Source organism: Poromitra crassiceps, assembly GCF_964638095.1.
Source record: "Poromitra crassiceps genome assembly, chromosome: 18".
In the NCBI taxonomy this organism is placed as follows: Eukaryota; Metazoa; Chordata; class Actinopteri; order Beryciformes; family Melamphaidae; genus Poromitra; species Poromitra crassiceps.
This window is the reverse complement of record NC_139636.1, coordinates 22,374,017-22,391,328: the sequence shown is the minus strand read 5'-3', so window position 1 is coordinate 22,391,328 and position 17,312 is coordinate 22,374,017. Positions and strand designations below refer to the sequence as shown.

General features: G+C 42.8%; 3 protein-coding genes across 3 annotated transcripts; 2 read left to right on the top strand and 1 right to left on the bottom strand.

Moving 5' to 3' along the window:
* Positions 1-4,692: 4,692 nt before the first annotated feature.
* LOC310793019 (tripartite motif-containing protein 16-like) lies at positions 4,693-6,375 on the bottom strand (the record flags this gene model as incomplete). The annotated part of the gene is made up of 1 exon (XM_083654769.1): positions 4,693-6,375. One exon carries the CDS (start codon positions 6,373-6,375, stop codon positions 4,693-4,695), a length of 1,683 nt encoding a protein of 560 aa, XP_083510895.1.
* Positions 6,376-7,861: 1,486 nt separating this feature from the next.
* LOC310793018 (nuclear factor 7, brain-like) lies at positions 7,862-9,175 on the top strand (the record flags this gene model as incomplete). The annotated part of the gene is made up of 1 exon (XM_083654768.1): positions 7,862-9,175. One exon carries the CDS (start codon positions 7,862-7,864, stop codon positions 9,173-9,175), a length of 1,314 nt encoding a protein of 437 aa, XP_083510894.1.
* A 690-nt stretch (positions 9,176-9,865) lies between these two features.
* LOC310793278 (uncharacterized protein) lies at positions 9,866-12,850 on the top strand. The gene is made up of 2 exons (XM_083655068.1): positions 9,866-10,073; positions 11,757-12,850. The coding sequence occupies exons 1-2, from the start codon at positions 9,905-9,907 to the stop codon at positions 12,629-12,631; spliced, it is 1,044 nt and encodes a 347-aa protein (XP_083511194.1). The 5' UTR covers positions 9,866-9,904; the 3' UTR covers positions 12,632-12,850.
* The last annotated feature ends 4,462 nt before the right edge of the window (positions 12,851-17,312 follow it).

Here is a 17,312-nt window from a genome sequence, read left to right as displayed (position 1 = left end):
TACCTAACAAATAAATTCAAGCGTTGTTCCAGGTGAGATTCGAACCCTGAGCCCACAGATGTTAGGGTTGTTAGTCGACCAACTAAGTTAACCAGACTATTGAATCAGGTCAGTCGGTAGAGCCATACTATGGATCTGTAGAGCGGGATACTACTTTCTCTTCAAGTACTTATAGTTTAAACTTTAGAAGATATATTCCACCCAAATACTACTTTATATCCAAGTACTTATCATTTCAAAGGTATATTCTACCCAAATACTACTTGCTGTCGAAGTACCAGGGGCATAGCTATGGGTGGGCCTGGCTGGGCCTAGGCCCACCCACTTCTTGCCTAGGCCCATCCAATCACGAGACTTTAAAACTTCCTAAATGGCAGAGATTACTGTCTTTCAGAGGCTGTATTAAGCTCATTTTTAGAGATAGAGTGAGGGTCCTGCTATCATATGAAACTAGAAGACATAAGGCATGCATTGGTGCCAACCCTGGCCTGTCATGTTAACTTGTTGGGAAGGAGGCAAATCATTCTCTAAATTTAGACTAGATTTTGGTGGGGCAAAAAGTTTCATGGCCATTTTCTAAGGGGTCCCTTGACCTCTCACCTCAAGATATCTGAGTGAGAATTGGTTGTAAGGGTACCCACGAGTCTCCCCTTTACAGTCATGCCTATGCACTTTATTCTAATCCTATGCAGTTTTGCAAAAACGTGTTATTAATGTGTATTTGCACTTATTGTATTTGAATATTTTTGCATACTGGGGTCCCTAAACAGTTTTGGAATTGCCTAAATTGGGTATGAGTGGAAAGTTGATACTCTTGTTATTAGAATATAGGAGAAATTATGTAATGATGCTGCCATGCTAGCATTACTTATGTCAGCATTAGAGCTGCCTGCAACGATTCATCGATTAGTCAATCGACAGAAAATTAATCGACAACTATTTTGATAATCGATTAATCGTTTCGAGTACAATTTTAAGAGAAAAGGTCTAAATTCTCAGATTCCGAATTCTTAAATGTGAATATTTTCTGGTTTCTTTACTCCTGTATGACAGTAAACTGATATTATCTTTGAGTTGTGGACAAAACAATACATTTGAGAGTGTCATCTTGGGCTTTGGGAAACACTGATCATCATTTGCTACCATTTTCTGACATTTTATAGACCAAACAACTACTCGATTAATCGAGAAAATAATCGACAGATTAATCGATTATGAAAATAATCGTTAGTTGCAGCCCTAGTCAGCATGCATTTTGAGCTGAGCTAAGTGCTGTTTGAAAAGTGTGGTTTTGCTAGGTGTCAAAAGGGCATAAGTATAATTACACCCTTTTGACAGCAAACAAAAACTTTGAGTGACTTTGCAGTACGCTATACAATGATTTCCCTGACCCTTTGGACAAATGGAATGACCTGTCATGTTACCTAAAGAGCAGGTGGACCATGTGTCCCAAGACACATGACTTATTGATGTGTCCTGGCTGGGACACATTCAAAGAACTGTAAATCCCTGCAAAACTCTTACTATAAGACCTCGTATTGACCAGTTCACACTCCTAACCTTATAGAACGACATTTTAATCTAGGCCTAATTATTTAATGGGAATATTAACATATTAATGTATTCATCTAATATTGACCTAGAATATGAATTAGTATATAGGATAGTAGAAACTATGTTATCATGCTGGAATGCTAGCATTACTTATGTCAGCATGCATTTTGAGCTGACCTAAGTGCTGTTAGGATCCTCCAGTCTACCCACAAGGCTTGGTCAGTGTCAAAAGTGGGGTTTTGCTAGGTGTCAAAATGGTGTAGATGTGACTTTACACCCTTTAGACAGCAAACAAACCCTACTTTCACTGTCTTTGCAGTGAGCTATACAATGATTTGTACATAGGTCTGGTATACAATTATTTCTTTATTTTACTCGTGCTTATATACAGTCATAGCGGACATTCTTACATCACACTTATTGTAGGCTATATAATGCAAATAGCAGTTAACTTGCTTTATATATGTTCATTTTAGCTTGTATGCATACCTTTTCTTTTCCGTTGAAAGCACATTAAGAGCAACGTATACCAGAGTCAAATTCCCTGTATGTCTTGGCCAATAAAGTTGATTCTGATTCGGATCATGTCAATTATGTCAATAGTGTGGCCCATCCACTTTTATTCAGGCCCACCTGCAATTTCATTTCTGGCTATGCCACTGCCAAGTACGTATAGTTTTGAAGATGAAGAGCTTGACGCTCGAAACGTCACTACTTTCTTGGTGCTAATCAAATCACTGGAAACGAAGCCCTGCAGTGTGCGAGCTGTCTTCATTCTTTTTTTATACATCTAGTCTACCCTGTGTCCTCACTGCTCGTCTTCTATAGCAGTGATTCCCAACCAGGGGTACGTGTACCCATAGGGGTACTTGAGCAGCTTGCAGGGGGTACTTGGAAAGATTTGAGATTACAATTTATTTCCAAAATGGTGGTTGGTGGGGATGGGGGGAATTCATTTCATAAGCCCATTTTTAAAATGGCACGTGCACACCTCAACTAGTTCCCCCCGACAGGTGACAACTGTTAAATGACTGATAAATCGCTCCAGATTCAGGTTTAGGGGAGCCTGGTGACAGAAGGAAAAAGGAGGCCAAGCCCAAACACCTGCAGTTCAGTGAAAAATATAATTTGTATGGATTTACTTGTATGTCTGCATATTACATTAAAAGTTATAGAACAAATTTAGGAGCATCAGCAACAGGCATGAGTGAGGGGGTACTATTGGCATGGCAACAGCTCAAGGGGTACATAAGACAAAAAAAAAGGTTGGGAACCACTGCATTAGGTCACCACACACCTGTCCAGGTTGTTTCCTTCCCTTACGCCCAATGCATGCTGGGATAGGCTCCAGCCCCCTGTGACCCCCAACAGAAATAAGCGGGTATGAAAAATGAACCTTAAAAGTATAAAGCAGGCTCTCTGTCCACTCACCCAGTTCTTCCTTAATGGAGTGTAATGTCACGCTTGACTCAGAAAATGCTTGCTTAAAATTTTCACTTATTTCTTCCCCTCTGGTAGACTGATTTGGAAGTCTGAGAGCTTCAAATGACATGGCTAGAATCATTTGGTCATGATATGCTGTGTCTCTCCTCTGTCCCAGGAAAGAGGTTGATTCTTGCCACACACACACACACACACACACAATCCTAAAATATTCTGCGTTAGTCTTGGGCTTTCACTCCATGTATCCCTCTACTGTCAGAGTCGTGTAGCTGACCAGGCTAGTGTGAAGAGCCAACCATCCAAAAATACAGCCATCTACTGCAGGACAACCTCAGTCAGAGAAGGTAACATTGACCCCTACTGGTGACAGCTAGGAACAGCCACTATCCACAATTAGAGAAGGACTGTCCGGATAAGATTTGATTATAATGGAAGGTTTAGATGTTGACCCCTTCATTCTTGCCTAACTCTTTCAGTGAACACAGTGGGTCCAGACATCATCACAGACAAAAGGCTGAAGGCCCTCACTCATGGTGGCAGTCACAAACCGGTCAGAGGCCGGACAACATCGTCCATTCTCATTCTCTCTCTCCTGGGACATTAGACGGGGGGTGTTATCCATCCACACTGAGTCTTTCCATCTAAAGTAAACATTGACTTTAATGATACATTTAACTAGTTACATTAAAGGGATTGTCCTTCAGTCTTTCCATCTTCACTAGTGTTTGTTGACTTGATTTTTGATTCTACATCTGCTCTATGAAGACTGCAATTGTCGTGAAAATCGGCTCAGCTGTACGGTCATAATAGTTTCACATTTTCTCTAGCAGCTTTTTTACTTCCTGAAATGAATACATAAGAAATATTTGATTAATTCTTGAAAAAAAACTTTATTCATTTTTGCAAACAAACTTTTTTCACACATCCAATCACTAAACCCGGTAAAGACTGGTTCCATCTTTCCATCTACATACTTCATCCAATCGATCTGTTACACCAGTATGTCAGCACTGTGGAGGACAACAGTGAATCCTCTCCCTATTGATTATAATAATGATTACATCTGTAGTTCACTTTTCGTAACAAAGTTCCAAAGTGCCCGGGAACAAAATCAACATATTAACAACTACTGTATCCAGCTATAATAAAGCGAAGGCTTTGAGTGCTGGCTCCCTTAAGGCCCATGCAGTGGAACAAACAGAAGAAAATATTACAGCAATAATACAAATATGCAACAAAGATAAGAACTATTTACACAACATTTTGCATTTTCATGTGAATACATGTCTGTGTGGATACTCTCTACTGACTGATATAACACAATAGTGATTCAATCTATATCCAGCTGATGAAAGCTTTTCCATTGTCTGTTCGAAACAGCTCGTCTCTGGTAGCTCTTTCCTGGGAAAAATCCTCTGCTACACACAGGAAGTGTTCAGGGTTTTACGTTTTCGGTTTGTTTGGCATCAACAGAAGAACTGGGTAGTTAGCATAAGCAGTGATAGCCACCATGGCAGAACAGACAAGGAAAATAACAACTTGAACTACATAAACAGAAAATCCAGGCTCCACCCACTTTGTTTTGACAGGTGATTTGTGGGAAGTGTAGTGCAGGAACACCACAGCAATAAGGCTGAGTGGCAAAGATGGAGACAAAATAAAAACCAGAATCTCACCTGTTTTAATAACTCCTGTCTACTTGATCTTACACAACTCAACAGTGTCTCCAATACTATCATTAATCCAAAATCCAGCATAGAGAGGCTGAGTGAATGTGGTCTGGACTCTATGGAGGAGAGTCATGGTTTCGGAGACGCTGTAGAAGGACAGAATACCTGCTCTGTGATCCAGGTACACTCCTACTCTGGAGGATGAAGGGCCTGGGATGCGAGTGCTGTTACCGTCATGCATGAATGTATAATTATCACCAATCACTGTCCCATAACAAGCTAATGCCCAAGACTTGTCATTGAATCCAAAATCATTTGCATACCGAGCTCTTCTGTCAATATCTTTATATGCAACTGCTATCATAACTTCCCCGGTCGGGCCGCTCCTCTCTACCTCCCAGTAACAACGCCCAGTAAGACGTTCTCTACTCAGGACCTGGACATTGTCAAATCTGTCTGGGTGACTCGAATATAACTCTTCTATTGCCGAACGTGTTGCTTTTCTGTTCCCCTCAGATAACAACACATATGTGTTTGCTGTGTTTGGATCCAGTGTGATTTGACGTGAATATTCTAAGAATTCTGCTCTGGTCTTTGGCTCTGGATGTGGCAGTAAAACATCCACGTCAGTCACTACAATGGGCCACTCCTCTGTCAGAATGTCCTGTATTTCATCTCTGACCTCTGACACAGCCGCAGTCACATCCTCAAAGTAGCGCAGAGGACGGGTGCTGCTGGGTGAGTCCGTAGATTGACTGAGACGTGACAGCGAGGGGTAACTGTGGAGAAAGTGGATGTGATCCTCTGTGTGTGAGAGCTGCTCCAGCTCAGCCTCTTTCCTCTTCAGCTCAACGATCTCCTGCTTCAGCTTCTCCTGAAGTTCTTCGGCCCGACTCGCTTCCGCTTTCTGCTGGGATCTGATCCGCTCATTTACATCAGAGCTTCTTTTCTCAATGAGACGGACCAGCGCATTGAAGATCTCCTCGCTGTCCTCCACTGCTTTATCAGCAGAGAGATTGATAGCCTCCACCTCCTGTTGAAGCACCTTTACGTCTTTCTCTCTGTCCTGGATTCTCTGCTGCATTTTTTGCCGACTCACCCCGAGCTCTTTCTGCCTCTCGGTCCATTCTGCTGCAGCTGAGACTGTCTCATGGCCTTTATGTTCGACCACGGAGCAGAGATAACAGATACACTGCTGATCAGTACGGCAGAACATCTTCATCACCTCGTCGTGACGAGAGCAGATGTTCTCCTGAAGCTTCATGGTGGCTTTCACCAGCTTGTGTTTCTTTAATGGAGGTGCATCATAGTGATGCTGGAGGTGCTGATCACAGTAAGAGGCCAGACACACCAGACAGGACTTGAGGGCTTTCCGCTTTCTCCCAGTGCAGACATCACAGGCCACGTCTCCAGGTCCGACATCGCAGCGATGAGGAGGAGCAGCTTGGAGTCCTGTCTTCTTCAATTCCTCCAGTAACTCTGCCAGCATGGTACTTTTCACCAGGACAGGCCTTGGAGTGAAGGTCTGGCTGCAATCAGGGCAGCTGTGGACTTTCTTCTGATCCTCTTCATCCCAGCAGTCTTTAATACAGCTCATGCAGTAGCTGTGCCCACAGGGAATAGTCACCGGATCCTTCATTAGATCTAGACAGATCGAACAGCAGAGTTTTCCTCCGCCCAGCTGAATTCCTTGCTGCGCCTGCGCCATTTCACTTCTCAGTAACAGCGTGTCAGATAGTTTCACTCTCAACGACAAAAACAAGTTGTGTTTTGATCCAAACCAACCAACACTCTGTTCCTTGTCTTGAGGTGCTGGTCTGCAGTGAATGGGCTTGTCAGCTCTTCGCAATTTACAACATGATGTTCACATCACACCCAAATTGATAGATCTGTGAAAGGGAAGGGAACAGGAAATATCTGGTCAGAATGGAACAGGTGTGCAGAGTAGTAGAGTCAGTGGCGCCAACTGAAATCCAAAATGCGTGACTCACGTAGCGGGCGAACGTTTGAATGCACAAAATAAAGCTGCTAATATACAACCTGATTCTTTAAACGTCTTACCCTTTCAAAAGTACTCACAAATGGCCCATTCTGCTGCAACAGTACTCGACGGCGCTGCTTAATCCGTGCAAAAGTCCCGAAAACGTGGAGTGAAAGTGAATGGACTGGAGATGTCTAACCTCGCGTCACCAGGCTCTTCTCGGCGAGAAAGAGCCTGGCTCCCGCCCACAATTGATTTTGTCACCCTACTGGTTCCCGCCTAGAGCCCGCCCTAGACCGGATGGCAGCGTTTCTAGCTCGTCAACTTTCACGTTAACTTGACAATTTGACCCAAGTATCAGAATCCTCTTTCACCGTTTTGACCGGTGTGTCAGGCGGTGGTGGCGGAGATGCCATATTGCATAAACGTTTTGTTTTATGTAACGCTAGCTTTGTTTTGATCAGACTCTAGTTTAGGTAACATCACCGCGTCAAGCTAACGGCAACAAAGACGTTGTTAGGCGCATTGCCATCCGGTGTTAATTCTGGGTCCGGGGTTTACGCCCCCATGACAAAAAGCGGGGTGGAAGGTGCCCAGACTAGATGTCGCGAGTCCAGGAAGAAGAGGGAGGAGTTAGCGGTCTTAAAGAGGCAGTGTGTGTGTGTGTGTGTGTGTGTGTGTGTGTGTGTGTGTGTGTGTGTGTGTGTGTGTGTGTGTGTGTGTGTGTGTGTGTGTGTGTGTGTGTGTGTGTGTGTGTGTGTGTGTGTGTGTGTGTGTGTGTGTGTGTGTGTGTGTGTGTGTGTGTGTGTGTGTGTGTGTGTGTGTGTGTGTGTGTGTGTGTGTGTGTGTGTGTGGAATAATACTAGTTCTATTTAGTCTAGTCTCTCTCCGTATTTTCCCCTCACAACATTGTAAAATAAAGTTCCAAAACTTATTAAATGGCTTGTGGAAAGTGTTTCATGAAGCAGGTCAATTTAACAGTAAAACAAGAATGTCTCTCTCCCTTTGGATGTAGGGGGCGGATCCATGTGTGTAATCACTGTGGCAGCTGGTAACAGGGAATTGCCTGCAGGTGTGCACGCAGTCATTGATAGGTTAGTAAGTTAGAGGGATTCTATGCAATCCTTTATAAATGAGGGTTGTAAGCAACAAGTCGAAGTCAATGTGATTTGGTGAGTCTTGATATTGAAAGATATTTTGGACACCAAAGCAAATGGAGGAGAAAATTGCTCTTTTTGAAAGTTTCTTCAGTTGCCATGTGTGTTCAGAGACTTTCAGAGATCCTGTGCCTCTGAGCTGCAACCACAGCTTCTGTTCCAGCTGCCTGAAACAATTCTGGGAAAAAGCTAACGACAAAAACTGTTCCATTTGTAAAAGGAAAACGTCAAAGGATGATCCAGCATTGAACTTTGCCCTGAAGGAACTAGCTGACTCCTTTACTGACGGACAGAAGGCTGCGTCATCTGAGACTGATAAAAGAGAGGAGAAAGTAGAGGTGGTGTGTCCACATCCAGGGGAGTCTAAATGGTTCTGTAAGGAGGAGCAGAGAGCTGTGTGTCCTGTCTGTGAGTTCCCTCTCTACCAAGGTCACAACTTGGTTCCTATAGAAGAAGCAGTCAGTGAGCTGAAGGAGGAGCTGAAATCTGATTTAAAGTCTCTCCAGGACAAGAGGGACAAATACAAGGAGGTTGAGAAGACATACAACAATGAAGTGATTAAACACGCCAAGAAACAGCTGTTCGCCACAAAGAGGCAGATCACAGCAGAGTTCAACAAGCTCCGCCAGTTCCTGAAAGAGGAAGAGGAGGCCAGACTGGCAGCTCTGGGGGAGGACGAGGAGCAGAGGGGGAAGACTGTCGCCAGAGAGATGAAGATCATTCAGGAGAAGATGTCCTCTCTCTCAGACAGCATCTCTGCTGTTGAAGAAGACCTGCAGAAACACAATGTGCCATTCCTCACCAGTTTTAAACCCACTCAGACCAGTACCAGAGCCCAGTGCTCACTGCCCGATCCACAGCTGGTCTCAGGAGCGCTGGTCGATGACCTGACCAGTGTGAGAGATGGAGACACAGAGCAGCAGCTCCCTGACAACCCAGAGAGAAACACTAAAACTGCCGATGTTATGGGTTCTGAGGGCTTCAGCTCAGGGAAACACAGCTGGGAGGTAGAGGTGGGAGATCATCCTGACTGGCTTGTGGGTTTGGCTAAAGAGTCAGTTGACAGGAAGGGGGAGATATCTGGCTCACCAAAAGATGGAATCTGGTGTTTAATGCATCGCAGTGAAACATACACTAATGGGTCTGGTGACACCATCACAGTGAAGAAGAGACTCCAGAGGATCAGAGTCCAGCTGGACTATGACATGTGGGAACTGTCCTTCTATGACTCTGAGGACAACACTCACGTCTACACTCACAAAGACACGTTCATTGAGAAACTCTACCCATTTTTCTCTATTGGAGATGCTGGTGGTGCCAAGACCATTGATGTCAAAGTCTGCCAAGCTGAGGTTTCTCTGTCATATTAAGGAATGTGTGTGTAAACTGTGGGTTTTCTCATTTGAGATTTTACCTGTCCATGTTGAAACTATGATGGGTTGATTTTGGGTTTGACGATACAGGTTTTGGAAAGCCAGTACTAATACAGGTAGATTTAAGTCACTGATAGCCAATATTATATGCCAATATTGAGTGTCTTTAAATTGTCTATTTTCATTCAATAAAAATAAAAAAATAGACTGGTTATTTCCCCAAAATGTTACTCTTGTCAGTGTAGAAAAGTATCCGAAACAGCATTTAGAGCAGAATGGGACACTAAATCTCTGCATGTGACGTTTATCCAAGCTAATACATTTTCTTTCGTGTTAGTAGCTCTCTAAGGCAGTGACACATGTAATCTACAGTATTCAGAGGTAGGCTAAAGTGGGAAACATTACTATCTCAGATCTTAATGAAGAATTTACAAACATTAAGTATTAAATTAATAAAGAAATGTGCAAAGAAATATTTATTGATTTTTTTCCTTCACTGTAAATAACTGTGGAATTACTACAATCCAGTAGATGGCGGTAATCCACTATGTTTGCCAACCGCCATAAAACCTAAAAGAAGAAGAAGAAGAAGGAAGATGCCAACCGCCAATCAAATCAATAGAAGAAGAAGAAGAAGAAGAAGAAGAAGAAGAAGAAGAAGAAGGAAGAAGAAGAGTACAGACCGCTGCTCAGTTCGCTTCGCGGCGCTGTTTACTTTGTCTGAAAATGTCCACAATGCAAATACTGAGAGATTTCGTCAACCAGCGACTAACTACGGCTGTTGAAGAGATATTTGGGCTGTTGGAGAGAACGATAACGGACTACGAAGAAGAGATTGATCGCCAACGCAGGCTGCTGGGGAATCTGAAGCCTGAGATCCAGATCAACAAAGCAGGTTTATAGTTTTTTCTACTTACTCCACTGATCTCAGTAATATATATGCTTTTACAAGCTGCTGCCTTTAAACCATCTGACTGAATAGGAGGGACACATCTGGTTTTTCTGTTCATTAGCTAACAGTTAGCTAACAGTTAGCTCCCCATACCTGCGTCAAGCCAGACAGTCAAATCAAGGGCGGAAGTCTTGTGGTCTTGTCGCTGTGGCCTTCAGAATAAAAGCGTGACATCATGAGGCTTGACAAAAATAAGCAGAGGTTGTAGCCAATTTATGTTTATGTGTTGTTACTCGCTGTACTTCCGCTTTACTTTTACTTTAATATTTAATATTCTATTTAAGATAAAAAAGCAGAAAAATTATATTTTTGGACCCTTCCCCCCGTATTTATTTATTTTGCGCTGAATCACATGTTTTATGGTCACTCACGAATCACGATTGATCTGCTAGCTGGTTGGCTTGGTTCCAGGCTTAAATATTTGATTTAGGGCACTTTCGTGTTCCTGGGATGTATTTTTCTTTTCTTTTTTTTCTGCTTCCCTGCTGCCCCGGTCACTGCTCCACCCCCTCTGCCGATCTGGGGAGAGCCCAGCGTAGCGTAGACTAGCACCATGCTTCCTTCGACACATGCGCAGTTGCCAGCCAATTATTTTCACCCACAGCGGGGAGCTTCACTGGCAGGACGTAGCATGTGGGAGGATCACGCTATTCCCACCAGTTCCCTTCCACCCCAAACAGGCGCCTTGACCCCTGGGATGTATTTTTAACACGAAAAAATATTTTCCTGATGTTTTTGTCATCATTGCATAGTATGCTTTATTACTCACCCAGCAAACATCATCAAGACGTTGACCGTGAGAGTCTGTCGCAGAGGCAGAAAGTTAGGAGGCAGCTGTCCAGAAGGTGCCGTTTGCTCCACGTTCAATAAAGCCCAATTTATGGTTCATCGCACAACACTTTTGAAACCGTCTCTCGACAGATATCCGATCAGTTTTTTGATCTGATATCTGCCGAGAGACAGTTTCAAAAATATTGTGCACGAACCATAAATTGGGCTTAAAACCGTTCCCTCAAGACTGTCTCTTACAAAACAAGAAATATGATCATATAATTGCTCTGAAAACTGCAGTGCATGTGTCTTTTTTGTTGGTGTTGAATAAAACGTAATTTGATTGACAATTTATTTGGTTGTGTGATCAGACAGTCACACTGTGACGTGCACTCCAGTCCACGTACAAAGACTAGTATTACTGGATGCCCATTTTTAAAATATGAAAGCACGTTTGCCATATAGTATAGTTTTTAACCTGTGGTGTGTGTAAGTGTCTATCGTATTTATCACAAGCTTTCCTTGATCTCCCGAGGCACAAAGTACACACTAGATTGAACGATAAATGAATAACCTCTGAAGCCGTACAGATGCACGCACGCGCACGCACAGTCACCATAATAGTCTGTTACATTATGGTACATTATATAAAATCTATACGTGTCTCATCATTGTTTGGAATCATGAATGAATGAATGAATTTATGACACTGAATTGTAACTGCGAGTCAGGCTTGCAATGTAAATATAGTTCCAGTATGCGCCTTCACGCTGAACTCAAAGTTTGTCTGTAAAAGAGCCCAAAACCACAAGCCTGTGGTGTGCAGATGACTGAGACTTTCCTATTCTATTTCAGTTTTACCTCGAGGCATACGGCAGCTGATTGTTAGGAAAGAAGAGGTTTCCTCTGAGCAGCAGCATTGGAGCCCCAGTGTGGACCAGAATGACCCAGAGTCCCCACAGATTAAAGAGGAACCGGAGGAATTCTGGACCAGTCAGGAGGAGGCTAATATCACCGATTTCCCATTCCCTGTGAAGAGTGAAGATGATGAAGAGAAACGTCAGTCCTCTCAGGTTCATCAAAGCCAAACTGAGGACAACAGAGTAGCAGAGCCTCTAGCCAGCAGCTCAACTGTACAGATGAAAACAAAAGCTGATCGCCAGCTACTTGCTTTATACTGTTCTGAAAGTGAGACTGAGGATAGTAATGATGATTGGAAGGAGACTAGGGAACCACAGTCAAGTTTGGAATCACGGACAAACAAGAGCATTTCAAATCATATTAGTTCTCGTACGGGTGAGAGGCCATTTAGTTGCACGCTTTGTGATAAACGATTTGGCTGCAAGGGGAATCTTCATGCACACATGAGAAGCCATACAGGAGAAAAGCCTTTCAGTTGCTCAGTTTGTAATAAAGGGTTTAGTGCAAAGGTAAATTTGAAAACTCATATGAGAAGTCATACTGGGGAGAAACCCTTTAGCTGCTCAGTTTGTGACAAAAGTTTTAGTCAGAAAAAGACATTGGTTACACACTTGAGAAGCCATACTGGGGAGAGACCATTTAGTTGCTCATTTTGTGGTAAAAGTTTTAGTGAAAAAGGAACTTTGAAGAGACACATTAGAGTCCACACAGGAGAGAAACCGTACAGTTGCAGTGTTTGTGGGAGAAATTTTAGCTTGCGGTCACATGTTAAAAGTCATAAGTGTTCTGGTGAGAGCAGCAGCAGGTGAAGCTGCAGAGCTGCTGGTTGAACTGAACTGTTCAGCATTAACAGACCAATAAACTAGAGACACATCATGATAGTCCACCATTCGGGAGGTAACCCAAACCCTTCTATTCAATATAGTTAGAGATGCAGCCAGATCGGAATACTGCTCATTAAATCAAGTTTATTTGTATAGCCCAATTCACAAGCATGTCTCAGAGGGATTTACAGAGAATATGTCTAGTTACATACAGTACATCTAGCTAAGCACTATCAATAAACAGGATTGTTATATTAGAGAGGGGGAGCGAATGGTGGGAGAAGGGAGAGAGAGGGCGGTGAGAGATGGGAGATAGCAGGGGGAGGGAGGGGGGCAGAAGAGAGAGAGAGCAGAACAAACAGGGTATACTGGGGCTGGGCGAAACGGTTGGAATCAATATCACGATAGTCACGGGTCAGTTTTGAATACATACCAATGGTATGTACATACAATATGGTTCATGTAAGCAAAGTCACATTTAGTGATCCAATTACATAGTATGTAATTGGATCACTAAATGTGACTTTGCTTACACATATTAGCCAACATTAATACAAGATGTATTGTGTATGTAATACATACACATCTTGTATTAATGTTGGCTAATATGTGAGAGAATTACTTTTACAGCTCTTTGGCTGAAAGTCATGTTCAATGTTCCCATGTCAGCTTCTGTTCACTTTGCTTTGTCGCCAAGTCAGCTTGAGGATTTATCCCAATGGGCTTTGGGCTCATTGGCCGACAGCTCAGAAGGAGTGTGGCAGGCAACTTTTTAATTGTACATATTGTTTAATTCCTGAGCTACTTCTTCCAATTTTAAAAAATAGTTTAAGGATTGTACTTAATAGCCTCATCAGTTTGACATCTAAACATTAACATGTGTTGACTCAATTTCATTTCAATTATTAATGTCACAATATTTTGTGTGACCATTAGTCATTAGTTTAAAATATACAGTAAATGTATTCATTTTCAACCTGGACCTAATTTTCCTAGTTCATCATAACAATTGATGGTGAAGTAAATGACAAAATGAGTCATTTTATTATATCTATATATATATATACACACTGTATATATATATATAATAGTTAAACTTTCTTAGTTGTACTAGGATACTGGTCCTCTCTCTCTCTCTCTCTCTCTCTCTCACTCACACTCAAACACCTTGATCTTTTGAGTGGCTGGTCAAATTTAAACATTCACTAACCATTTGGCCGGTGGACAAAAAAGTTAATTTTGCAACATTGTGCTAGTGGAAAAATCATCATGTCTGGAGTGTGCAGATGTGAACTCTGACTCGCTGTACAGTATGTATGCTGATTGAATAAGGAGTGTCTCTCAGGATTATGCTGAGATTTGTTGTTTGTTTTTGTGTATTTTTCACTCAAAATCATTTCTACTGCTTAGATCAGATGTCTGTTAAAGGTTAAGTTCACAAATCATCTTCTTACAGTACTTCCTGATACGTGTCCGAATGGATCGTAGAACCATGATGGATTTTCCATGCAGCCTTCAAAAATAGTGCCAGCAGCAATGTAAACTGCTGGCTCATGTCAAGCTGTAAAATCACATTTGATAAACTACATTGTAAAATAAAGTAGATTTTTGTTAATCTAATATAGCTGTGAATGTTTCTTCTCTGTTGACAAGTGTTTTGATAGACTGTTGTTCGCTCATTTCACAGAATAGTTGTTTATCGGATCTGGAAGATTTGATTTGATCAAAAAATGTGTTTTATTGTCCAGACAAATCACAAAGCAACCCAGTAACAAGCATCGATACAGGGCAAGTAACTGAGTCTGAACTGGTTATGTCAGGTAGCCTACCAGAAACTTTAGAGCAATGCTTGTGAGCTGCAGGAAATATTGGAAAGAAAGGACATGTTGGAAACAATGGAAAGATCTGGATTGACACGAGCAGGAGTAAATAGAATATAGGCTACTGGAGTGTGATGGAAGTGGGCAAGGCGGCAGGAGGTGCTTGGTCAGTTTCCTAATAGCCTACTGGACGGATGAGAATAATTATGACAGACCGGTAATGGAGGTAACAGAAGGTGGCAGTAGTGCCACATTATGGATACAAGCTGCTGTTACAAACCAAAGAAAAAGAAGAAAATCGTCATTCTATCGCAATGATTCTACCAAAAGGTGGCACAGACTTGGAACATGCCCTCTCTCTGTCACTCACAACACTGTGTGTGTGTGTGTGTGTGTGTGTGTGTGTGTGTGTGTGTGTGTGTGTGTGTGTGTGTGTGTGTGTGTGTGTGTGTGTGTGTGTGTGTGTGTGTGTGTGTGTGTGTGTGTGTGTGTGTGTGTGTGTGTGTGTGTGTGTGTGTGTGTGTGTGTGTGTGTGTGTGTGCGTGTGTGTGTGTGTGTGCGCGCGCGCGCGTGTGTTGCGCGTGTGACGTCTCACCGAGCGGGGGAGGAGGCTCGGCTTGCTTTGCACGGTGCCGCAAAGCACTCTGGGTATTACGGTGACATGTGTTGGCGAAGCTCCCCCAGGAAAAGAGAAGAGGAAGGAGGAAGAGACGGAAGAAGACATCAGTTCTCAGCTCCCTTCGGCCTCCGCTGTGCACCTATTGTCTGAAAATGTCCACAATCCAAATGCTGAGAGATTTCGTCAACCAGCGACTAACAATAGCCGTTGAAGAGATTTTTGGGCTGTTGGAGAGAACGATAACGGACTACGAAGAAGAGATTGATCGCCAACGCAGGCTGCTGGGGAATCGGAAGCCTGAGGTTCAGATCAATAAAGCAGGTTTGTAGGTTTGATCAGTGACAGCTCGCCGCTTTTATATTTTTTTTTTCGAGTTGCTGCCTTTAAAAAAGCTAACTGAATGGAACCCATCTTGTTTTCTATTCATTTGTCTCGTGGTCCTCCGTCGCTAGCCTCCAGACTGTTGGGTATCTAGCCTGTTTACTAGCCTCCTATACCTGCGTCAAGTCAGACAGATCAAGGCCGGAAGTCGAGCGCTGTGGCCTTCAGAATTAAAGCGTGATATGATACTTGACAAAAATAAGGTTGTAGCCAATTAATGTGCCATATATTTTATATTTGGCTTTCTTGACTCACAGTACTTACTCTTTACGTTTACTTTCCTAAAATGTGTATAGGGGTGCCATTGCAGCAGAAACTACTAGTATTCTTGAGGACACCTTCCGATGTTGTTGCTGGGGGAACGGGGCTCCCTCCTATGGGTTACGCCCGCGGACGCCAAACTCAATACAAAAACCTGTCAGTTTTACTGTTGTCTTGCTTGTCACTAAGTGCACCAGACTGCTATAACATGACTAGTTGTAAGCATTAGACATGACTAGTTGTAAGCATTAGATTGCATCCCTATTACAATTGCAATCCGATTTAAATGGGTACATGCAGATTTTAAAATACATCATTTATGCATCATTGGCAAAGTAGCAGAATGCACACTCAATATGCAGACTATTACCTAAATATACCATGACTGAGATACCATGGGATGTCAAACGTGAATTTTTTTTTGTCACCACGCTGCAGGCGCTGACAACATGTCCACAAGTCACTTGTCTTCAGGAATTAGTAATCCAGTTCCTAAACTCTCACACCGTGTACATTTCAGATGGTAGATTTGCTCCTGAGTCTGACCTCCATACACAGACAACCAGTCGCCCCCCTGCGCAAAACCAACGTGCGACCCGGCTCCCCTCTCTCAATAGCGGGGTGAATATCTTTCTCGCACCGGTGTTACATTAAAAGCTGTGCCCACGGGCGTGTTTGACCGGAAGGGGAAACCAAATCATTGTGGGGATTAGGGATGCACATTTTCCACGAATTCCAAACAAGATCATTGGTAGCCTAATGTTAACGAGCAATCAATCGAGTAATTGTAATTAAAAATACAAAATTTTCCAAACCATACCAAATGCGTTTTTTCCTCAATAAAACCTTTATTTATACAACAGCAACTTATTGTATATTTCTCACAGCATTGCATAGCATAGCCTACACTATGAAACACATAAAAACGTAGAGGCATAACTTTTAGACATGTCAACATTTGCCCAGAATCCCCGCCGCGGCCGCAGGGGCTCACTTACCCACGCAGATTGTTTACTTTTTCTGCTGCAGTGCGTCGCAGCCGTCGCAGCTCTTAAACGCTGATGCCGAGTTACTCAGCTCCAGTCCAGGTGAGACTAGGATCCGAATGAACATTGTTCAAGTGATTGTTGTACGTGCGTCGCAACACTTCCTCTTCCTCGCTGATGGTGGGTTGCTCCAGGTTTGAGGAAGAGGAGCCAGCCAATTTATCCGAATGAACACTGTTCAAGTAGAGCATCTTATGACTTGTCTGAAAAGGACTATAGTGATGTAGCCGAGTGTCCGGGTCCACCTATTACTTACACTTTGTTACTAAAACAATAAACGAGAGTGAAAAATGATTTGAAAACACCGTTCTACTGGCAGAATGCACATTGCTTTTTGTTTTGTTTTGATCGAGTAATTTTTCACATGCTCGAGTAAATCCTTAACGAGCGAGTAGTCGAGCTTCGATTAATTGTGTGCATCCCTAATAGGGATCATAGTTGAGTGTAACACCAGCCAGTATCTGCCATCAAATACATTTATTCGGTTCAGGACCCGTGAAGATGACTTCATTTACAAAAAATCTATTTTTCTCCGCTTT